The following is a 21,351-nucleotide window of genomic DNA, read 5'->3' on the forward strand; positions in this document are numbered from 1 at the left end:
CGGCCGGCCCCCCTTCGCCCCGCCCCCGAGGCGCGCGTGCCCGGGCTGCCCGCTCAGTGATTGGCCGGAGAACCGCCGACCGGCCCTCCCCTCCGCCCCGCCCCCGAGGCGCGCGTGCCCCGGCTGCCCGCTCGCTGATTGGCCGGAGCGCGCCGGCGGGCCGCGGATGGGCTGTGCTCAGCGGCGCGCGGCATCACGGGGGCGACGCGCGCAGTCGGGTTAAGATGGCAGCGGCCGAGGGTCCCGCGGGCGATGCGGAGCCGTGGCAGTCCTGGCTGCCCAACCACGTCGTGTTCCTGCGGCTCCGCGAAGGGCTGAAGAGCCAGAGCCCCAGCGAGGCTGAGAAGCCGGCGTGCCCGTCGCCGTCCGCGCCGCCGCCGCCGCTGACGAGGAGCCTGGTCGTGGGGCTGGGCGGAGAGCTCTTCCTGTGGGACGGCGACGGCGGCTCGTTCCTGGTGGTGCGCCTGCGGGGCGGCGGCGCGGGCGAGGAGCCGTCCCTGTCCCAGTACCAGGTGGGCCGGGGCGCGCGTGCTGCGCGGGGGCGCGGCGCCACCGGCTCTCCTCGCGCCCCCCCCTTCCGCTTCGGCGCGGCCGCTTCGTAGCCTGTCGTGGCCGGGCTCCGTTCCCCGACGGAGGCTTGCGGACGCCCGCGTGCTCTCGGGGGGCCCGGGCCGGGGGCAGCAGCCGGGGAGCCGCGTGCAGGTGCTCCGAGGCGAAACCCAGCAGGCGAGCGCGGCGGGCTGGGTCTGAGACTCCGTTTTCATGGGGCGACACCCGCCAGGTCGCGGGGACAGACCCGACCTCCTGCCGCGGTCGCTGTGAGCGCCGAGTCGGGGTCGGTCTGGAAGCGGCCGCTTGCGGTTTCGTGCCGACGTGGAGGAGGGGTCCCCGGTCCTGCTTCCTCTCCCCGCTAGAGGATGAGCCGCCGCCGGGTCGGGCGGGAGCTTCCTGGGGTCTGGGTGAGCGCGAGCACGTGCACGCGAGCAGCGGCGCGCCGGGCTTCCTGCGGTCCAGCGCTGGCCTGAGGGGACGGTCGTCCGTGGTACACGCGTGCGGGTCTTCTAAAGACTGGAAAACATAGCAGAGGTGTCGCCCGTTCTGACTCGTGCCTTCTGTCGTGGGCCCTTGCCCGGTGCCTGCGGGGGAGAAATGCGTGGGTTTTATCAAGGTGCGGGGGTGTTTCTGCGGTTCTGAAGACCCTCTGATCGGAGGGTCAACCCAAGTTGACCTTCTGATCGGAGGCGCTGGGCGGCCCTGTTCAGCAGCACGTAGAGCCGGTCTGATTAAGTCCATGGTGTTCGCTGTCCCTCTTTTCTACTCCGCCGCCACCCAGGCAGGGTCATGCCTGTCGGTCTTGCTTTTATATCCCCGTTCTTCCCAGGCTGCCCAGAGCGGGTGGCGCTTAGGAAACTGAGGGCTGAGTGGCTCTCAGCCTTCCAGAATCTCACCGGCAAGAAAGCGGCTCCGTGTGAGTTGCAGATTTAAATGTTGATTAAAGGAGAAAAGTGACTTCAGAAACCAAGTAAAGCAGAACCCCCTATGTTTGTAATTGTCACGTGTGATCTCAGGTGTTTGGAGGGTAAATATATTCCGAGAGCAGTGGCCTCTGTTCGGTTTGAGATGGACCTGATCGGACAGGAAGATGGTGGAGTCAGTGAGGACCACCGATGGGAGACACATGCACTTGGCTGGAGTCGTTGAAAGGCCGCTCAGCCGCAGCAGGGAGACAGGCGGTAGAGCGCTCCTTGTGTGCTGTGTGCAGAGTGTCGTGTGTGGAAAGATCCTGGCTGAGGGTTTCTCCTTACAGGAGGGTGAGTGATACGTTGGCATCTCCTGCTTTATGAGTGGAAGTAGAAAGGACAGAAGATGGGAGTGTGGGTGGTCAGGAGAGAAGCAGCAGGACATGCTGCTCCAAGGAAGTGCGTTGTTGTGAGGGCTAGTGACACGGGAACAAGTAGCTTTGAGAACCCCCGAAAATGCCATGGCTCTGTGACTCTGCCGTGCGGGTCTGGCCGCACGAGCTCTTGAAGTTGTTCTGTCCCGGTCCCGTTCCTGATACTGAACAGCAGCCGCCAGTTATGAACGCTCTGAGTTCACTTCTTGCTGCGCTGAAACACCTGGAGCCGGCTTTATGCCATGCATTGTGCTGAGGGTACACAGGGACAGACACAGTGTCAGGAATTCGGTTAGCTGTGCAGGACAGTCGGGGTGACCTCAGTGCAGGCTGACAAGGACCGCGACAGAGTCATCCAGAGCGCAGAGGAGACACACGTACCCCGGCTGGAAGATTGGGGTAGTGTGTCAGGAGGTCTTCCCAACCGTGACAGCCGCCACAGAAGGAGAAGGGAGAGCTGTCGAGAGACACAGAGGCTGACAGAGCCTGGTGGCTTTGTGGACATAGGCTGACCTGAGCGGGCGTAGAGACTGTCCAGAGCAGGCTGGAGTTTGGTCATAAAAAGGCAATTGATGTGTAGTGTTTGTTTTTCAAGGGAAGGAAGTCTGGTGCGGTTTATGTTATGTCCTGATCTCAGTGGTTAAAAATCTTCAGTGAGTCCCTAGCCCAGGTGTGAACCCAGGAGGCGTCACTGCCCTGCTGCTCCCAGCGAGGAAAGCAGCGCCTGCCTCGGGTGCCTGACCAAACTACACCGGGACAGTCGTGCTTTCTAGGACTTACCACGTACTTACTGCGACGTGAACTGTGACCAGTTTGCTTTGTTTTCCAGAGATTGCTCTGCATAAATCCGCCCCTGTTTGAAGCCTACCAAGTCCTGTTAAGTCCAACGCAGCATCACATAGCGCTTGTGGGAACCAAAGGACTTACGGTGTTAGAGCTGCCTAAGAGATGGGGGAAGAACTCTGAATTTGAAGGCGGAAAATCAACAGTGAACTGCAGGTAAGTTGAATTTCCGTTTATCGTTGTCGGTTTGGAACACACGCAGACAGCGGCTCAGGCCCCTTGGTTCACCAGCTACATTGTCTGTGCTGCGGATCCAATGGTACAGGCCACCAGCTGGGCCGCACCTGGGCTTCCTGGTGATACGATCTGCACCTGCCTGCGAGCCTGCTCTTCTGCCTGACGGCTCATAGCCAGCTCACCGGAGTTCAGCTTGGTCTTGTGTGTAGAAAGAAGATAACTTTTAAAAAGCAGTTACTAAATATGAGTCAGTTTAACTTAACTAAGTTTAATTTTTGTATCTTTTCAACAATCTGGAAAAGCCAGAGCCTGAAAGATGTGTTGACGAGCGTAAGATAGAAACCGCCTTTAGTTCTGCAACGTTCCATTTCTAAAACCTGTTTCTGAAAAAAAAAGAAAAAAATCCGTTTCCCCGTTTCCGCGGTTGGAACATTGTGTCTGGTTCTCTTCCCAGGCCAGTAAGGCGACCGCAGCAGTTAGTGTGCGTGGAGTCCCTCGTGAGGGCCGGTGTGAAACTCTGATTCAGAAAGTGGTTTCGTGTGGGTCCTCATGTGTGCTGACTGAATGGGGGCTTCGAGTGCTCTTCTCGGCAAAATGTGGGAGGAAGAAAGATGGTGAAGGGAACGAGAGCAGAGCGTTAAGATAGGTTTTCCCATAGAAGGTCGTTGGTCCACATTCTGCAGAAAGTTTTGGACAAACTGCCGTCTTCATTTCAGTACCACGCCCATCGCTGAGAGATTTCTCACCAGCTCTCCATCTCTGACGCTAAAGCACGCCGCCTGGTACCCCAGTGAGCTGCTGGACCCCCACGTCGTGCTCTTGACATCAGACAACGTGATAAGGTGCAATGTCTTTCTGTCTCTAGCTTTGCGCGGGGACGGCCGGTGGGCCCCCAGGTGGGTCACTGGGGATCATAGCGCCTGTCTCAGGCTGCTTTCCGCACTCAGGCCCAGCGGGCTGTCCGACTGCGCTAACTTCGAGGCCTTAATTACTGCTCATCCACCCAGCCAGGCCTCCCACCTTGTCACTCCTTCGCTAACCTGCCCAGAAGCCTAACCCTAACCCCCCTTCTGGTGCTCTGCTGGAGGCGATGCCCCATGGGGAGCAGAGAGTATAACTGGGAGCTGAGAGATCTGAATTCTCGTCCTAACACGCCACTTCTGTCTTTGAGATCTTAAACTTGAGAGGAGCTCAGTTTCCAGCTCTGTAAAACGAGCTGGTTTGATCGGACAGGTTTTGAACTCTGATTAAAGGCCCTATTCCTACGGAGAATTCTGTGGTATTTATGTAGTTAGCTTCCTGGATCTGCCTTATGTAAAAGCTGTGTCGGGATTCCGCTGAGCTGCGGACAGTTTTGTCTTCCCTCCTCACCACTTTTTTTTTTTTTAAGAGTATCTTTTTTTTTTTTTTAAGATTTTATTTATTCATCAGAGAGAGAGAGGGAGAGAGAGTGAGCACAGGCAGACAGAATGGCAGGCAGAAGCAGAGGGAGAAGCAGGCTCCCTGCCAAGCAAGGACCCCGATGTGGGACTCGATCCCAGGACGCTGGGATCATGACCTGAGCCGAAGGCAGCTGCTTAACCAGCTGAGCCACCCAGGCGTCCCCCTCCTCACCACTTTTAACCATGCCCTGCGAGCTCCTCCTTTACCGCTGGCTGTTGACCCCTTCCAGGCCTTTTACACAGATCTCATCGCTGTCTGGTTATTTTCAGCTGCTCAACTCAGTGTGTCCAGTTCGGAGCTCTGATGTCTAGTCCATACCAGTTCTGGGTCCTGGCCCGTCACACAGGCCAGACCCCAGGGGAGGGGACACTTGTCCAGAGGGCATGACCTGATCTGGCTCTTGTTTCTGCCCCCACACTTGGAGGCGGGGTGATGTGCAGGAAGGGGGCTGCCTCCTGCTTCCTCGGGAGTGAAGGGAGCTGAGGCTGGCTGGCTGGCAGGCGATGGGTCCGAGCCTGATTTCCGGGTCATCTGGTCCCATCTGCTCCTGGTGGCCTCCATTTACACGGCTCCTCTGTACAAACGTTGTTTGTCACTTCAGGGGCTGCTCATCACGGAGGAGCACTGTCTCCCACTGGCTCTGTCTGCGGTCGGGCCCAGGGCCTCTCTGGGGGAGGGAGGGTCCTCACACTCGTGGCGCCATTGCAGTCTTTCCTGTGGCATCATGGTGACCACCCTGCTGTCCTGGAGGGTGACTGCTCTGCCCTCCAACAGCCACAGGGACCTGGGCATCAGTCCCACAGTCCTTTCTCACACTGCTCCTGCCCACCTCCTGATGTGTGATAAGTGAGTGGTAGATACTGTGTAGCATTCACAAGCCCTCAACCCCAGGCTGTGACCTGTCCGGTTCACTCAGGGATTCCTTACCTGGGACCTGCAGCTTCCTGCGGCACATCTGGATTCCGCGAGGACATGAGAGCCCGTCTCCCCACATTATAAGCCCCCCTGAATCTGGTGGAGTATCTCCCTCCCTGCCCATCTGGCTTTGGAGCTGGAGACCCTCCTGCCACAGAGGTTGTAGTTTCCAAGGAAGGACTCCTAATGCCCCTCTCTTGGTCTTTCAGCACGTCTGTGTTTTTATTTATTTTTTGTTTTATTTTATTATTTTTTTAAGATTTTATTTATTTATTTATTTGACAGACAGAGATCACAAGTAGGCAGAGAGGCAGGCAGAGAGAGAGGAGGAAGTAGGCTCCCTGGCAGAGAGACAGGGGGAAGCAGAGAGCCCGATGTGGGGCTCGATCCCAGGACTCCAGGACCACAACCTGAGCCGAAGGCAGAGGCTTTAACCCACTGAGCCACCCAGGCGCCCTACGTTTGTCCTTTTAAAAAGATTTTACTTGTCAGTGAAGGAGAGCACAAACCCGGGGAGGGGCAGAGGGAGAGGGAGAAGCTGACTCCCCGATGAGCAGGGAGCCTGATGCAGGACTCGATCTCAGGATTCCGGGATCATGACCTGAGCCGAAGGCAGACACTGCACTGACTGAACCCCCAGGCGCCCCTCCCCTGGTCGTCTTTTCCTCCCCTGGGAAACTGAGCGGCAGGAAAGGGCGCTGGCCCAGACCTTCCTGGAGTTAAGCTTGAGAGGAGATGTATCTGGTCTCAGCTGTTGAAGGTTCTTTTTTAAACATGGGGAACCTGGGGGGGCTCGGTTGGTTGAGCATCCGACTCTTGATTTCAGCTCAGGTCGTGATCTCAGGGTCCTGAGATTGAGCCCCACGTCAGGCTCTGTGGTCAATGCGGAGTCGGCTTGAGGTTCTCTCTCTCCGTCACTCTGTCCCTTCCTCCTACTCTCTAAAGAAACAAACAAAAAAACACATACGGGTAGTTACTGTGTATCCTAAGCTTTGGACCCTGTTGACAGTTTCCAGGCACCAAGCTCTCCCAACCCACCCCTGGCCCCCATGCCCCACGACATGCGCGTCCGTCCGGCAAGCACATTTGATTTAAAGTCCGCGCTGCTTACTCGCAGAGAGACCGCAGTGCGTGTGTGCTGTTGGGTCACGTTTTCATCAGAAACCTCTGGTAAGACATTTTACTGGTAGTGGAACAAACGATGTTCAGAGTTTCTCAGGGTTGTGGAGGTGAGTGATTAACTCAGGGAGGGTTTGTAGGTGATGTCGGGTCGCTAACGATACTGGCCTTTTGATAGTTCTCCGCACCATAGCCACGTGCTGTGAAAGTTTACGTTATTTTAAATTCAAATGATGCTGGCAAGAAAGAATTTTTCCCATTTTATACTTCCCTTTGGGAAAGTAGGGGTGACGTGATGTTGCATCTTTGTGTAAGGGCAGTGCCTATAGACTGGGACGCAGCGTCCCTCCCTGCGGCCCGGGGCTGCCACGCATGCGGCTCCTCTACAAGGCTTTTGTGCACAGGGCAGGGGCGGGCGGTGCGGGGGAGCTGGGCCGCTCAGGGCAGTTGGGCGGCTCCTGGATGGGGGCGTGTGCCCAGGGCCTCAGGATGGGAGAGCGGGGGCGGGACGGCCTGCAGGACACCGGGAGGGACTTCGTGACAATGGGGAGAGTTTTTGGAGGTGCTGTCGTCGGAGAGCAGGTGCAGCGCGCCGCTCTGGCAGAGACACGGTCATGAGCCCGGCAGGACGGCACCAAAGCAGCGACCTGCCAGACCGAGGGCAGACTCGGGATGGCAGAGCTCTGAGTGCAGCTCTCTCCCACCCGCTCCTAGGGTCTACTCTCTGCGCGAGCCTCAGACCCCCGCCAGGGTCATCGTGCTTTCAGAGGCGGAGGAGGAAAGCCTGATACTCAATAAAGGGTAAGTTGTTCTTCGTGTCCGGAAATGGTTTTTCAGCTTATTGGGATCACAGATGTGCTTTTAACAGACACTCAAGGTTTTCTGTCACTGACCAGCACGCTCTCAGCGGTGAGAAAACACCCGTGTTCGGAGCCTTGTGTGGGGCTGCGGTCTTCCTGGATGAGCAGTTATACCAACCTTCAAAACACAGAGACGGGGTGTCTCTTTTTTTTTTAAAGATTTTATTTATTTGACACAGGGTACAGGCAGGGGAAGCAGCAGAGGGAGAGGGAGAAGCAGACTTCCGACTGAGCAGGAGCTCGGGGTCATGACCGGAGCCGTAGGCAGATGTTTAATGACTGAGCCCCCCAGGCGCCCCCAAAGACAGCATGTTTGTCACTTGTCTGCCATAATTACAAAGGTCGTGTGTGTTTTCTGTAGGAAATTGGGAACGCCTACGGGAAAATATTAAAGAAAAAAGGCCAGTATCGTTGTTAGCGAGAAAATGAAACGTCTTGTGGTCTCCCTTTGTGTCTCTTCCCACAGCAACCGGGGGACACTTGGGTATAAAGCAGAGGGCTGTGCGTCCCTGCTGCCCCGCCCCGCCGATTTCCAGCGGGCATCCCCGGCCTGCCCTCCGCCACTCCTCTCCTGCCCTGTGCCCCGGCTCCGGGCCCAGCCACCTCGGTCACCTCACCCCTCGTTCTCACGCAGCCCGCCCTTACCCGTCCTCTGGCTCTGCGCTCAGATCGCAACGTCAGGGTTCCTCCCTTCCACTTCCTTCGTGACATCCTTTGCTGACGCTGCGTCGTGTGCTCCTTTCTTGGGTCTCGGGCGTCGCTATCACGAGCTGGGGGGTGGGGGGCTGTCAGATTCCCAGATGTGTGGCAGGAACCTGTGCCATTCTCAGCGGCTTTTCAGGCTTTCTTCGTCTCTGGTTTGTGCGCGTCTGCGGGTTTAAGCTGCTGGAGCTGGAGCCTCGCTGTAGGCGGACGCTTCTGTCATTTGGGTGTGGGGTTTTTGTTTTCTTTCTTTCCCTTCCTCACTGAATGCAAATTCCATCCCCAGTTCTTGCTGCTGCTGTTCCTAACGGGCCTGGCTTTACCTGTCTCCGCAGGAGGGCGTATTCAGCGTCCCTGGGGGAGACGGCTGTCGCCTTTGACTTCGGGCCGCTGTGCGCCGTCCCGAGGAGCGTGTTCGCGCAGAAGGGCAAGGGCGAGGTCGTGGCGCACCCGCTGTACATCCTGTGTGAGAACGGGGAGACCTTCCTCACGTACGTCAGCCTGGCACACAGGTGAGTGGGGGCACCACTGCCCGGAGCACAGCTGCCACCACGGGATCTGGGCGCCGTGGTTTTCAGGCTGTGGGAGCGCGGCGGCCCTGTAGGGCTTGGTTTCTGTGAAAGACTGGTTCTGAGCATTTGGCCTCTGACTTCCTCACCGTCAGCCACAGACATACCGTGAATGAGGTGACGCAGGCGAGTGAGGCGCCGAGGGGAAGGGCAGACACGGCAGTCTGGTGTTGAACATTCTGATTGTACCCAGACAGCATTAGTGGCACAGAGACAGTGAGACTCAGGGGAGGGAGAGAGGGTCGCACTGGAGGAGGGAGGGAAGATTTCACGGAGAGGCCACGTGTCTAGTGCAGGATTCCCCAAGGGCCAGGGAGGGGCGCCCCCAGGGAGTATGAAAGCACGGGCACATGTCAGTCACGGCCCAGTGATGGGACATTTGTGGCAGGAGCAGGGGTTCCAGGGACGTGGCATCAGGTCACAGAGCTGGCAGTATCTGCCATGGAGAATGTGGTGGAGTTAGACACCTGGTTAAGGAACGTGGGGTCGGGGCGCCTGGGCCACTCAGTCTTAAGTTAAGTGTCTGCCTTTGGCTCGGGTCATGAGCCCAGGGTTCTGGGATCGAGCCCCGCGTCCAGCTCTCTGCTTAGCAGGGAGCCTGCTCCTCTCTCTCTGCCTGTCTCTCTACCTACTTGTGAACTCTCTCTGTCAGATAAATAAAATCTGTAAAAAAAAATTTTTAAGAAAAGAAAAGGAACATGGGTTTTTCCTGTATAGGAGTAGGGCCGTGGGAAGCCGGTGGTGGCTTCTTAACAGAAGGGTAAGGTGGTTGGTAAGAGACACGCAGGGGCAGAGAGACGTTCGAAGGCGCAGTTGCACACGGTGCCGACTGCCTGCAGGACCCAGACTGCACCATTTGGAAGAGGGGAGAGGTGCCCACGGTAGATGGCACAGAGGGAGGGTCTGGGAGACCTGGCTGCTGGCCGGGCAAGGGGCGACCCGCTCGTGCAAGTGCTGTGGTCCGCAGGGGCAGCTAATGGGGCGGCGGGCAGCGCTGGTTCTGAGGGCTCATCCGGCTGCATGTGGGATGGGAACGTGGGAGCGCTTCTTGGACAGCTGGAAACGCAGGCCTGGGGAGAAGAGGCAGACGCTGGAGCTGAAGACCAGAGTCTCCTGTGTCAGGATGGGCGAGTCAAGAGAAGATAATTGGGGGCGGGTTTGTAACCAGAAAGGCCTCTGGCTAGAGGCCGAACATTGCGCTTCAGTCCTGAACAGGCTCAACAGGTAGTAGCCAAGGCAGATCCGGGTGGGGCTGCAGGGGGTGGATGCGGGGCCCAGCTGGCCTGCAACACCGGGTTGCTGCTGACATGGGAGTTTGGACTGGGGGCATCTGCGGGCAGATGCCGCGGAAGTGACCCCAGAGCGTGAGGAGGGGGAGCGGAGAGAGACAAAGGCCAAGAGCTCACTGGGCACGGGGTTGTGAGGACTTGCTCCCGTCGGCTTCTCCGTGACCCGAACGTGCTCCAGCTTCCACACAGGACCCTGTCTGGGGGATTCTGTGCCAACGCCATTAGCCTGTTGCCGCCCAGCAGGACGCCTTCTGCGTGCTTGTACATCTAGTCTAGGCCAGTCCCAAATTCTCTTGATTTCACCCTGAAAATTCCTGGAGTGCGAACCCCCTTCTCTCCATCCCCTCATTCTGGCTCTAGACCCTCCGCATCTTCTGCGTAGAGCCTCTCCCCTTCCACCAGCGGCCCTGAGTCCCGGTTCTCCCTCCACGTCCTGCCTTCGCGACTGTCACATTCCTCTTGCTGATGCATGGCTCTGAGCCTTGAGCGTCACCCCCGAGACAGCCCATGTCCTGGGCCGCCCTCCTGGGGCTCAGTTGGCCTAGACCACTCCTGTCCCCACTATGTAGTCTCCTTCCTGTGGGTACTTGACATCCGTGCTTTCAGAACTTTCCAGAGCTGTTCCTTGCGGCGTTCACAGCCTCCTCCCGGAATAGCCGCTTTGCCGTTGATCTCATTCGTTCCTGACCCCTTTCTCATCTCACTTGGGGGGGTTTTCTGTTTTTAAGATTTACTTAGGGACGCCCAGATGGCTGAGTTACGCATCTGCCTTTGGCTCAGTTTGTGATCTTGGGGTCTGGGATCAAGTCCGGTATCGGGCTCCCTGCTCAGCGGGAAGCCTGCCTCTCCTTCTGCCTCTGCTGCTGCTCCCCCTGCTCTCAAATACATGGGTAATGTCTTAGGGGAAAATGTTTATTGTAGAGAGGGAGAGGGCACGCGCTGCAGGGGCAGTGGGAAGGGGAGACTAAGCAAACTCGGCACTGAGCGCTGAGCCCCGCGTGGGGCTCGATCTCACGGGACTGAGATCATGACTTGTGCCAAATGCAGAGTCGGACGTTCAACCCTCCGAGCCACATAGGTGCCGCCTTCCTTCACTGTCTGTCCCCACGTTCCTTTCATGCTGTGAGGCCCTGTGTTGTCACACTCCGCCCACGTGTGGTAGTTCTTGCTACACATCTGCTTCCTCAGCTGAACGTCTGTCCCTCGGGGTGTCCCTCGGCACTCAGTGATGGCGTCTCCACAGAAACACTGTGCCCGAAGCAGAGCCTCTGCATTTTCCGGGAAAGTGCAGAATCCAGGCCCAGTGTGCTCTTGTGCATGTGTGGAGCGGGAGGGAGCGGGGCTTGCGACAGAATCCGGGGAGCGCTGGTCCTCAGGGGACTTTGTTGGGGAAGGGGACCAAGCACAGGTGTTGGGGGGGGCCTGAGTGGCCAGGAAGCAGCTGAGGGTTTGGCAGCCAGGGTCTCCCTGGGGCTGACGGCAGCGGTCGGTCAGTAGACTGTCAGTGGCGCGATGAGGGAAAGGGGCCTAGATTGGAGCCTGGTTTCTCAGCCTCCACAGTAGGGACGTTTGAGCTGACCAGTACCCTCTGTTCCTCCACGCACCAGTAAACACCTCCCCAACCCGTGACAACCAAGAATGTCTTCAGACATTGTTCCTGTCCCTCGGGTGCAGACGTCTCTGGTTGAGAAGCACCAGGGGGAGAGCCGAGCCGGGAGAGCCAGGTGCCGAGCTCGGGGACAGGCGGGGCGGGGTGCGCCGGTCACAGGACCTTGGTCCGAGCCGGGCTGGGAGTGGCATGGTTCCTTCTGCGGAGGCCCACCAGCGTGTGTCCCTGTTCCCGCAGCGCCGGGGGTGTGGGGAAGCTGCTGGGCCCACTGCCCATGCACCCCGCAGCGGAAGACAACTACGGCTACGACGCATGCGCCATCCTCTGCCTGCCCTGCGTCCCCAACATTCTGGTGATCGCCACCGAGTCTGGAGTGCTGTACCACTGTGTCGTGCTGGAGGGGGAGGAGGAAGACGACCAGACAGTGAGTTGGGCGCCGGGGGGGTTAGGGTGGGGAGTTGCGGGGGGGAGGCGTCCTGGGAGGGGCGAAGGCAGGGAGCAAGCAGGCTCTGTGTCTCAGCACGAGGAGGATGCGATGCGGCTTCCCTGGCTGGCCCTTCCTGAGATGTGGCCTCCAGTGACAGACGCAGGGAGCCAGGCAGCCCCCAACTGGGCTCTTTGGAATCTGATTTGCATTTCCGGGAAACAGAAGCTGTTCTGTCCTCTGGTCTCCTCTGGTCGGGAGGAGGTGAGGGCGGGGCTGCTGTCGGGCAGGACAGACTAGATCATCTTAGACAGTGCTGCTGCTTCCGCAGTCGGAGAAGTCCTGGGACTCCAGGGCCGACCTCGTCCCATCTCTGTACGTGTTCGAGTGCGTGGAGCTGGAGCTCGCCCTGACACTCGCCGCCGGGGACGACGACCCCTTCGATTCTGACTTTTCTTGTCCCATCAGACTGCACAGAGGTAAGGGGGTCCTGCATGTACGGGGCCGGGGCCGGGGCCGGGCTGCTCCCAGGCAGGCGTACAGAGGCCCAACGAGCCCCGAGTGCCCTCCAGGACCAAGAGAGGCCGGGTGGGCTTCCCAGGTTCTCAGCCGGTCTGCTGTCTGGAGCCATCCAGACCCAGCGGGGAATTTTCCTGGTCCAGTTCAAAGCTTATGTCATGATTCAAATCCGAAATCCACACAAACCTTAGTAAATGTTAAAAATCTGGTCACAACGGGCCACTGAGACGCTACGGCTTTAAAACCTGTTTCGCTTCTAGACACATTGTATGACAGGGTGAACGCGGTCCTTTTACCTTTTTCTCTGTCAATGACCTGGGCCGGTACCAGATCTTTCCGGCTTCTCTGTGTGCGTCTGGGGAGCTTCTGCTGAGACTGCTGAGCCCCTGGAAGCCAGGGCCATTGGGGTGCCAAGGGCTGAGCGGAAGGAGCTGGGCTCCTGCTGTGTTTGGGGACAGCTCTGACATGAGCCAGCCTCCCGTCATCCCCTCCAGCTCCATCTTCTCATCAGAAACGGGGTGACCCTGGATGACCTGCGAGGCCGTGGACACCAGTCCCTGCGATCCCGCTGTCCCTCCACCGTTTCCTGGAGTCTCCTCCAGGCTTCCTGGGCCCGGGCAGAGACAGGAGCTGCTGTTCGCAGGCCCTGGAGCCGCCGGCTCAGGTCCAGCTCTGCAGAGCGGACAGCAGGCCTTCAGGGCTTGGGGCTCCCGTGTAGTAGAGCAGCCTGGGGAGCCCACTGAGCGCATCTGACTAGACGGTCCAAGCAGTAGGGGTCAGAATTTAGAAATGAGGACACGGAGACCCGGTGAGGTAAGGGACACACGCTCCTTGGTTCCTTATGAAGAGAACAGGTGTCTGGGAGACCTTAGACGGAGGCGATCTTGTGCTAGTTTTTCCGAGAGCTGATATGTCATGTGTTGTATGGCTTGGAGGTTTTTGACTCGTTCATGTTCGTACTCAGGGCATGTCATGGTCACCGAAATGTACCCAGATTTTTAATGACTGAGTGAGTGGCCGCCAAATAGTGGGGTGCTGGCAGATTCCTGCTCAGTGACGGATGTTACCTCTTAGTGATAGATTTCTGGTTCCTTCCCAGCACTGAGGTTTTCCTGTTGACTTCAGTGCAGACATGTTTTGAAAATCCGTTGGAAACCATAGACCTAATGAGATGATTCGAGCCTAACATAAAGTCTCAAGTTTGGGCAGTTGAAGAGAAGCTTTTTAGTATTTTATTGTTCAGACGGGACTGCCACAGACCAGGGCTTTTAAAGCTTTGTAACAGCCTAATGCTGTTTGGAGAGGGAGTTGTGCAGAAGCCCAACATGTAAAATAGGACAAAAACACTAACATTCGCTTTGCAGCATTTACTTACCTTGAAGTCAACAGTGAGAGGGTTGTCAGAAGGAGGTTTTCATTCGGGGCTCATGGGGGACAGCTGCCTCTTTTTTCTTCATCAAGTAGGCTGCATGCCTGACATGGGCCTTGAACTCATGCCCTTGATGCAAGGGTCACACACTCTATCAACTGAGCCAGCCAGTGCCCCGAAATTTTTTTTTAAGATTTTACTTATTTATTTGACAGAGATAGTAGGCAGAGAGGCGAGAGGGAGGGAAGCAGGCTCCCTGCAGAGCAGAGAGCCCGATGGGGGCTCGATCCCAGGATCCTGAGATCATGACCTGAGCCGAAGGCAGAGCCACCCAGGTGCCCTCCGAACTTTTTTTTTTTTTAAGATTTTGTTTTTAAGTAATCTTTACACCCAACATGGAGCTTGAACTCACAACCCCAAGATCGAGTTGCGCGCTCCCCTGAGCCAACCAGTGCCCCTCAACACTTGCATCTTAAATCAGCTTTAGCGTGTAAATTATTCTGTATCTTGTTTTAGTTGTTTAATGTTTTGAAAGTATCGAGTTGAAGGGATAATTATTCGTAAATATTCAGGAACTCTTGTTTTAGCGTTAGCTGGTCTCCCTGGTACTAGGGCTCAGAAGTATAGGAGATTTCATCAAAACTACGAGCGGATCCTCGTACTTCCTTGTGTAAATGTGAAGCATTCTCTGGGTGTCTCAGTCATGTCTGACTCTTGATGACGGTTGAGGTGGGGATCACGGGGTCGTGACTTGGAGCCCCACATTGAGCTCTGTGCTCAGTGGGGAGTCTGCTTGAGAGTCTTCCCACCCCCAACTCTCTCTCGCAGGTGTGCACACATGCTCCCTAAAACAAATCTTTTCTTAAAAAAACAAGTAAATATAAAGGATTGTCAGACAAGAATTGTATTTATAAAAACAAGGAAACTCAAAACAGCATACACTTGGGGCGCCCAGCTGGCTCCGCTGGAAGAGCGAGTGACTCTGGATCTCAGGGTCATGAGTTTCAAGCCCCCTGTTGGGAGTAAACTCACTCAAGGAAGAAAAAAGAATTCAAGCTTAAACTAAACATAAAACCACCCGCGAGCCGACATTATCAAGAAAGGACAGCCAACACCTGCCTGGATGCACGGTGATGGGGCTGCTGGCTCCACGGTCGTCCCCGCGTGCTGTGCCCTGTGCCCTGCCTAGAGTAGCTTGGTGGAGGGACACGTGCGGTACAGGCGTTCCTGCAGGGCCACTCCATTTTAATTTGAAGAGTGGTAAATAAATGCACAGTGGGGACAGAAAGGCAGCATGTGTATACATGTTGGTGAACTCTTTGGTTGAAAAATACAACTTGTGTTTATTTTAAAAATACTTAAAATGTATTTGAAAATGGAATTCAGATCTTCAGATTTCAAAACCGCTGACACAGTAGTGTGACGGTCCTGCAGCCTGTCACTTCTGTCCCCCGCTGCGCTTGTCGGCTGCTGGGGCGACTGTCAGTACTCTGACGGCTGCCATTGTATCATTTGTGCTTCCATTTGCAGATCCCAAGTGTCCCTCAAGATACCACTGCACTCACGAGGCCGGCGTGCACAGTGTTGGGCTCACTTGGATTCATAAACTTCACAAATTTCTTGGGTCAGGTGAGTTTTCTGTACTTTGCAGTGTGTTTCCTGGATTCTGTTCGAAAGTAGTTTGGAGTCGTGGCGCCTGGGCGGCTCAGTGCGCTGAGCGCCCGGCACTTGGTTCCGGCTCAGGAGTCCTCCGCTGGACATCCGGGCTGGTGGGTGACAGGTTCTGCCTCCCACGCTTTCCCGTAAGAGCTGCAGCTCTGGCCCCTGTGTTCAGCGGCGTTATCGAGCAGGCAGGCAAGGAAAGGAGCCGAGGAAATAAAGCCTTCAAGGTTAGGAATGCAGAGCCGCAATTCTCCCTTCTGACACCGTGGTCTTCTGTGCAGTTAATGTAGGGGACCCGTTACAGGGCGTTTGTGCTGATGGTTTCCGAGGGCTTGAGGCTACAGACACCTGTGTGTTTCCATGCACTAGTAGTGAATGAAACAAAGCAGAGCCACACAGCCCCATTTGTACTGGCTTCAGAAGAGAATCCTTGAGAATGAGTTTAACAAAAGTGCAAGTATAAGCGTAAAACGACAAAATGTTACTGAAAGAAATAAGCTTAAAAAAAAATATCCCATGTTCATGGATCAGAAAACTTAGTACTTTTTTAAATGACAACATGTAACGGTGTGCAGATCCCGTGCCATCTGGGTCTGAATTGGCAGAAATTGAGAAGCTGATCCGAAAACTCATTTGAAATGGGGCCCTACAATAGCCAAAACGGTCTTGAAAATCAAGAATCCAGTTGAAGGACCCATACTTGCCAACTTCAGAGCCTCTCCCAGAAAGTGCGGTGATCCCAGCACAATGTGGACATAGGAGACCTGCATAGGTCGGTGGAAGGGGGGGACAGCCCTGTTGGTTTCTGCAGGGCCCAGCACGGGTTGGCCGGGGCGAGCGGTCTTCCTGACCCGCGGTGCTGGGACATGTGTGCATGCAGCCACGACAGGACGGAATTGGACCCCTTCCTCACACCGTGACACAAGAGTGACTTAGACGGGATGACAGAAGTGAAACTGTAGAACTCGTGGAAGAAAACCCTGTGACAAAGCGAAAGGACCATCCCCGGGGTGGAAGGAAGTGCCTGGCTCAGATCTGCTCACAGACTTGGTAGCTAGAGTACGCAAGGCGCTTGTGGAGCCCTGCAGACAGACGACAAGAGCCCAGTTCAGGGACGGACGAGGGGTTTGAGTGACATGGCTCAGCTGATGAGGTGCGCATGGCCGATAAGCGTGGGGAGACGCATTTGGCAGTGTTGGTCCCAGAAGGGAGATGCCGCATGAGCCCTGGACATCAGGGCTGTCAGAGCGGCCAGTCCCAACCGGCCGTGGCGAGCGCTGTCAGCACAGGCCTTGCAGACGGTGATGTGGTGCCGCATAGGGCAACAGCCTGGCCTCTCCCCGGGTGACCCACAGTGTTACCCGGCATGGTGTGACCCGGCGATTTGCTCCTCGGCGCACACACACGTGTGCACACGCACACTAGTAAGCAGCTCTTGGCAGCGGCGTTGGCGCGATCGCCCAACAGCCGGGCATCTGTCGCCGCCAAGCGGGCAGCGGTCCAGCCATCCAACGGGGTGTCCACCAGCACAGGGGAGGGGTGAGGTCCAACTCAGCTGCAGCTCCCTGTTGCGTGGCTCTGCACATGGGGAACCACACAGAGCAGGCTGGCACGCGACACAGATAGTCCACCGCAGGGGATGGGGAGGGGGACCAATCGGCCAGACTCGCGTGGTTGCTCACGTGCGTGAGGCTTCCTTTCGGGAACTGAACGGACTTAAGATGTCTTATTCGCGAGAGCATGAGAGCGCACAAGCAGGGGGGCAGCAGACGGGGAGGCGAAGCAGACACCCGCTGGGCAGGGAGCCCCACGTGGGGCGTGATCCCAGGGCCCCCACGATCGTGACCTGAGCCGCTGCACCGACTCAGCCCCCAGGCACCCCTCGCGAAGAGACTTAAATCTCCTGGTGGGTGTACAGCTCTCGTTCCCCCCGCCCCGGAGCATGACGTGCTGCGGTGGCTCGCGCGCTGCTGGGGTCGCATTTCGGGGAGCCAATGCGGAGCCAGCCTGCGTCTAGGCCACTGCCCGGACACAGCCGCTTTGCTGGCACAGCCCACACGAGGCCGGGCTCTGGCACGGGCACTTGGCCATGTCTGGCGGGCACCTGTGCTGTGTGCGCAGGTTGCTGACCAGGTCCCTGGGCCCCTCCCCCGCAGATGAGGAGGACAAGGACAGCTTGCAGGAGCTGGCCGCCGAGCAGAAGTGCTTCGTGGAGCATATTCTCTGCACCAAGCCGCTGCCCTGCAGGTAAGGCCGCGTGTTCCCCTCCCCACGGGCCACTGAGTTCACGTTGTCAGGTGCACGCGGACCACCCGCGGACATGACCACTGACCTGAGGGGCTGTGGGTCAAGCCCCCAGCCTGATGGCCACCCGCCATGTGCCCCTGTCCTTGCTCATGACCCCGAGCTCATGTCAGGGCTTCAGCGCGGGCTCCCGTGGGCATATCTGCCGGAGGCCCTCCTCGTGCGCTCCGGGGTGCGCTACTGAAGGTGAGTCCGTGAGGGCACAGACCGCGTCTGTCTGTTGCATGCTGCGCTGTGCTCGGTTTTGGCTGAGGGACACTTGGTCCATGGATGTTCGGGGAGCAAAGGGATAGAGAATGACCCCAGCTCAGTCCCGGGGTCACTGCGTCACTGTCCTGCTGTTATGCTCGTGGGCCCCAGGAGGGAGGGTGGGTTGCAGAAGGCACGTGGACGGGGTTTGTGGGTGCAGGAGCTGGGCCCGTAGGGGAAGGAGTGCGGGAGAGGGCACAGGATGGGGACGGGAGGTGACCGGGACTCAGCAGGATGGCCTTCTGGTCCCCAGCTCAGTGCTCCTGCAGGGCGGCGCATCCCAGGCGCGTGACAGCCCTGCGGCCGTGTCTTTCCAGGCAGCCAGCGCCCATCCGAGGGTTCTGGATTGTGCCCGACATCCTGGGGCCCACGATGGTCTGCATCACCAGCAGCTACGAGTGCCTCATCCGGCCCTTGCTGTAAGTCTCCTCGCATCCCCACACACTCCACCATCCTGCTGGGGGAGCCCTCAGCCAGGCTGGGGCGGATCTGGGATCCCCGCTAGAGACGCACGGTCTGTTTGTGTGACAGACGGTTGTGTGGTGCCCACCCCAGTCCGTTCAGACGCCTGCCCTGCATGCGTGCCGTGGCTGTGTGGGGAGAGCGGGGCGGGGGGCGGCTCCCCCGGGGTGGCCAGCAGGGCAGAGCGCTGTGTTCTCGTCCTGTCCCTGGAGACTCGTTTACTGGCTGGTCGCGTTTTCCCAGCTCCACGTAGACAGCCCAGTGGGGCTTGCACTGATGCCCCCACGGAAGACGGCGCTGAGTCCCGTGTGTCTTGCAGAAGCACAGTCCACCCGGCGTCTCCGCCCCTGCTCTGCACCCGAGAAGACGAGGCCGCAGCCGAGTCTCCCCTCCGCATCCTAGCCGAGAGCCCGGATTCCTTTGAGAAGCACATCAGAAGCATTTTGCAACGGAGCGTTGCGAATCCTGCCTTTTTGAAGTATGCAGTTCGGGATGTTGGGGCTCCACAAGGTTCCCGCCCCATTTTCCTCCTGCCCATCGGTCCTCCGTCCCACATGTCCCTTGCGTGCTGCCAGCCGGTGTGAGGGGAACCGGGTGTGGTCCGTCAGTGAGACACGGGGTGGGAGGGGCAGATGCAGGGAGAGGGACTACCGGGCGGCCGCTGGGAGGACGCACGGCATGAGGGCCCCGCCCCGGTGCGGGCGGGGGATGTGATGGCAACTGCTGGCAGGTGGTCGGACAAGGCGGCAGCGCCACCCCCCGAGGAGTGCCTGCAGCTGCTGAGCCGCGCCACACAGGTGTTCCGGGAGCAGTATGTGCTGAAGCAGGACCTGGCTAAGGAGGAGATCCAGCGCAGGTACCGGCCCGTGGGGCCCACCTGCTACCCGCGTGGTCCCCCTGCCGCGTGCGCGGCCGCCTTGACGCGTGTGCATCCCCACAGAGTCCGGCTGCTGTGCGACCAGAAACAGAAGCAGCTGGAGGACCTCAACCACTGCCGCGAGGAGAGGTAAGTGCCGGGGCAGGCGGGCCGCCATGTCTGTGTCTCCGCGTCTCTGCTGCCGGGTGCAGCCCGCAGCCCCTGGGTCTGTGCCTCCAGGAAGAACCTGCGGGAGATGGCGGAGCGCCTGGCCGACAAGTACGAGGAGGCCAAGGAGAAGCAGGAGGACCTCATGAACAGGTCAGTGGCCGTGGGGCGCGCCAGGGCGCAGACGCCAGGCTGGAGCTGCCTAGGGCTGCTGCAGCCTGAGCCGCCAGCCTGCCTCGCCACAGGATGAAGACGGTGCTGCACCGTGTCCACGCGCAGCTGCCGGTGCTGTCCGACCGCGAGCGCGACATGCGGCGGGAGCTACAGCGCATCCCCGAGCAGCTGCGCCACCTGGGCCGCGCCATCAAGCAGGTGCGCGGGGCGGGTGGGTCTGCGGGCGGGTCTGCGGGCAGCGGTGGCGCAGCACACGGAGCCTGGGCTGTCCTGCCCCACAGGTGACCATGAAGAAGGACTACCAGCAGCGCAAGATGGCGCGCGTGCTGAGCCCGCAGAAGCCTGCCATGGCCCTCAGCGCCTACCAGCGCAGCTGCATCCAGTCGGTGCTGAAGGAGGAGTGAGTTGCGGGCGGGGGGCGGTAGGAGCTCAGCGGTCTGGGGCAATGCGCGAGATCCTCCACCCGACCGAGTGTCTCCGCTGAAGCCCTTGCATGCGGGTGTCACCGGCACACTCAACTGCTCGCGCTCGTGGACCCGAGTGACCGTGTGGTCCCGCAGGGGTGAACACATCCGGGAGATGGTGAAGCAGATCAACGCCATCCGCAGCCACGTGAACTTCTGAGCCACAGCAGGTCCCCATGGGCGGACGCGGCCACGGCTCCCACGGGGGCTCACGCTGGACCCAGGAGGAGGCCTTCTCAGCACGCTCGGCTCTGCTGGTGCATCTCTCCCGCTCATGTGTATAATTACTGAATAAATGCTTTTATGTAGGAGGTGGAATGGACTTTGCGTTTAAGCGGAGGCTTAGGGTTGTGTGCAGCACGGACCTAGGGATTTCCGGGACCGCAGCCGTGCACTGCCCGCTTCCCCACGCCGGGTCTCCGTGCTCCAGCCGGACAGTGGCTGCAGTGTCCAGGAGTAGCAGACCGAAACCTGGGATGGAACGGAGGCGGCTGCTATTTCATGCCAACACTTTGTCGAGGACACGTCGAGCGCAGTCAGACGGTCGCCCCTGAGGCCCACTCAGAGCCAACGCAGGGGCCACCGATCCATGGCACTGGGCTGTGCACGGTCCCCAATGGGCACCAGGTGGGTCGGACCTCAGCGGGAGAGGAGCCTCGCCGGACACGGGTCTGTCCGTCTCTAGCACTTGCCCGCGGGAGTTCTGGATGGTAGGCGGGGCTGAGTGACCACCGCGGAAAGCCGGGAGGGAAGGATGAGTCAGCCGTGTGCTGACACGAGTGTCCAGTCGGAGCGCGAGCACAGGGACGCCCAGGGAGCTCAGCTGACCTGTCCTTTGTCTGCGGGGACTGAACTCCTCGGCCGGATCCTGTCACCCTGCTTGTGGGAAGTGCTTCCTCCCTGGGTAGCATCGCTGCGGTCTCACAGGAAACAGCAGAACCCGGGGGCTCCGTGGGGCTGGTCTAGGAAGTTCTCAGCGGGCTCCCTCAGTTCACTGGTGGTACCTGAGGGAGGAATCGGTCTGTGCGGGGCCGGCATCCCCGGGAGCAGGTGGACGCTCTGGGGAAGGTGGCGGTCCAGCTGCGCCTCGAAATCCACCCGCGGGTCGTCCTGACCGAGTGAGGGAGTAGGTTCCTTTCCTTAAACAAAGTAGCACCCTCTACAGAGACTTGACAGAGATTTTTTTTTTTTTTTAAAGATTTTATTTATTTATTTGACAGACAGACATCACAAGTAGGCAGAGAGGCAGGCAGAGAGAGAGAGAGGAGGAAGCAGGCTCC

The 21,351-nt window shown here is 58.4% G+C and overlaps 1 protein-coding gene across 1 annotated transcript; it reads left to right on the forward strand.

Moving 5' to 3' along the window:
* Positions 1 to 211: 211 nt before the first annotated feature.
* Positions 212 to 20,382, forward strand: NUP88 (nucleoporin 88). The gene is made up of 17 exons (XM_044248866.1): positions 212 to 512; positions 2,724 to 2,893; positions 3,631 to 3,756; positions 7,106 to 7,192; positions 8,289 to 8,465; positions 11,658 to 11,844; positions 12,176 to 12,323; positions 15,263 to 15,361; positions 17,551 to 17,641; positions 18,265 to 18,366; positions 18,729 to 18,887; positions 19,140 to 19,265; positions 19,350 to 19,415; positions 19,506 to 19,586; positions 19,679 to 19,805; positions 19,889 to 20,007; positions 20,168 to 20,382. The coding sequence occupies exons 1-17, from the start codon at positions 225 to 227 to the stop codon at positions 20,229 to 20,231; spliced, it is 2,217 nt and encodes a 738-aa protein (XP_044104801.1). The 5' UTR covers positions 212 to 224; the 3' UTR covers positions 20,232 to 20,382.
* Positions 20,383 to 21,351: the final 969 nt, after the last annotated feature.

The sequence above is a fragment of the Neovison vison genome, chromosome 5, assembly GCF_020171115.1.
Source record: "Neovison vison isolate M4711 chromosome 5, ASM_NN_V1, whole genome shotgun sequence".
NCBI classification, from domain to species: Eukaryota; Metazoa; Chordata; class Mammalia; order Carnivora; family Mustelidae; genus Neogale; species Neogale vison.

What these genes read in the sequence shown, in the direction of transcription:
- NUP88 (XM_044248866.1), top strand. Translation starts at nt 225, where the DNA reads ATGGCAGCGGCCGAGGGTCCCGCGGGCGATGCGGAGCCGTGGCAGTCC. An exon ending in TCACAAATTTCTTGGGTCAG is followed by an intron (nt 15,362 to 17,550) that starts GTGAGTTTTCTG and finishes CCTCCCCCGCAG; the next exon opens with ATGAGGAGGACAAGGACAGC. An exon ending in TGGGCCGCGCCATCAAGCAG is followed by an intron (nt 19,806 to 19,888) that starts GTGCGCGGGGCG and finishes CCTGCCCCACAG; the next exon opens with GTGACCATGAAGAAGGACTA.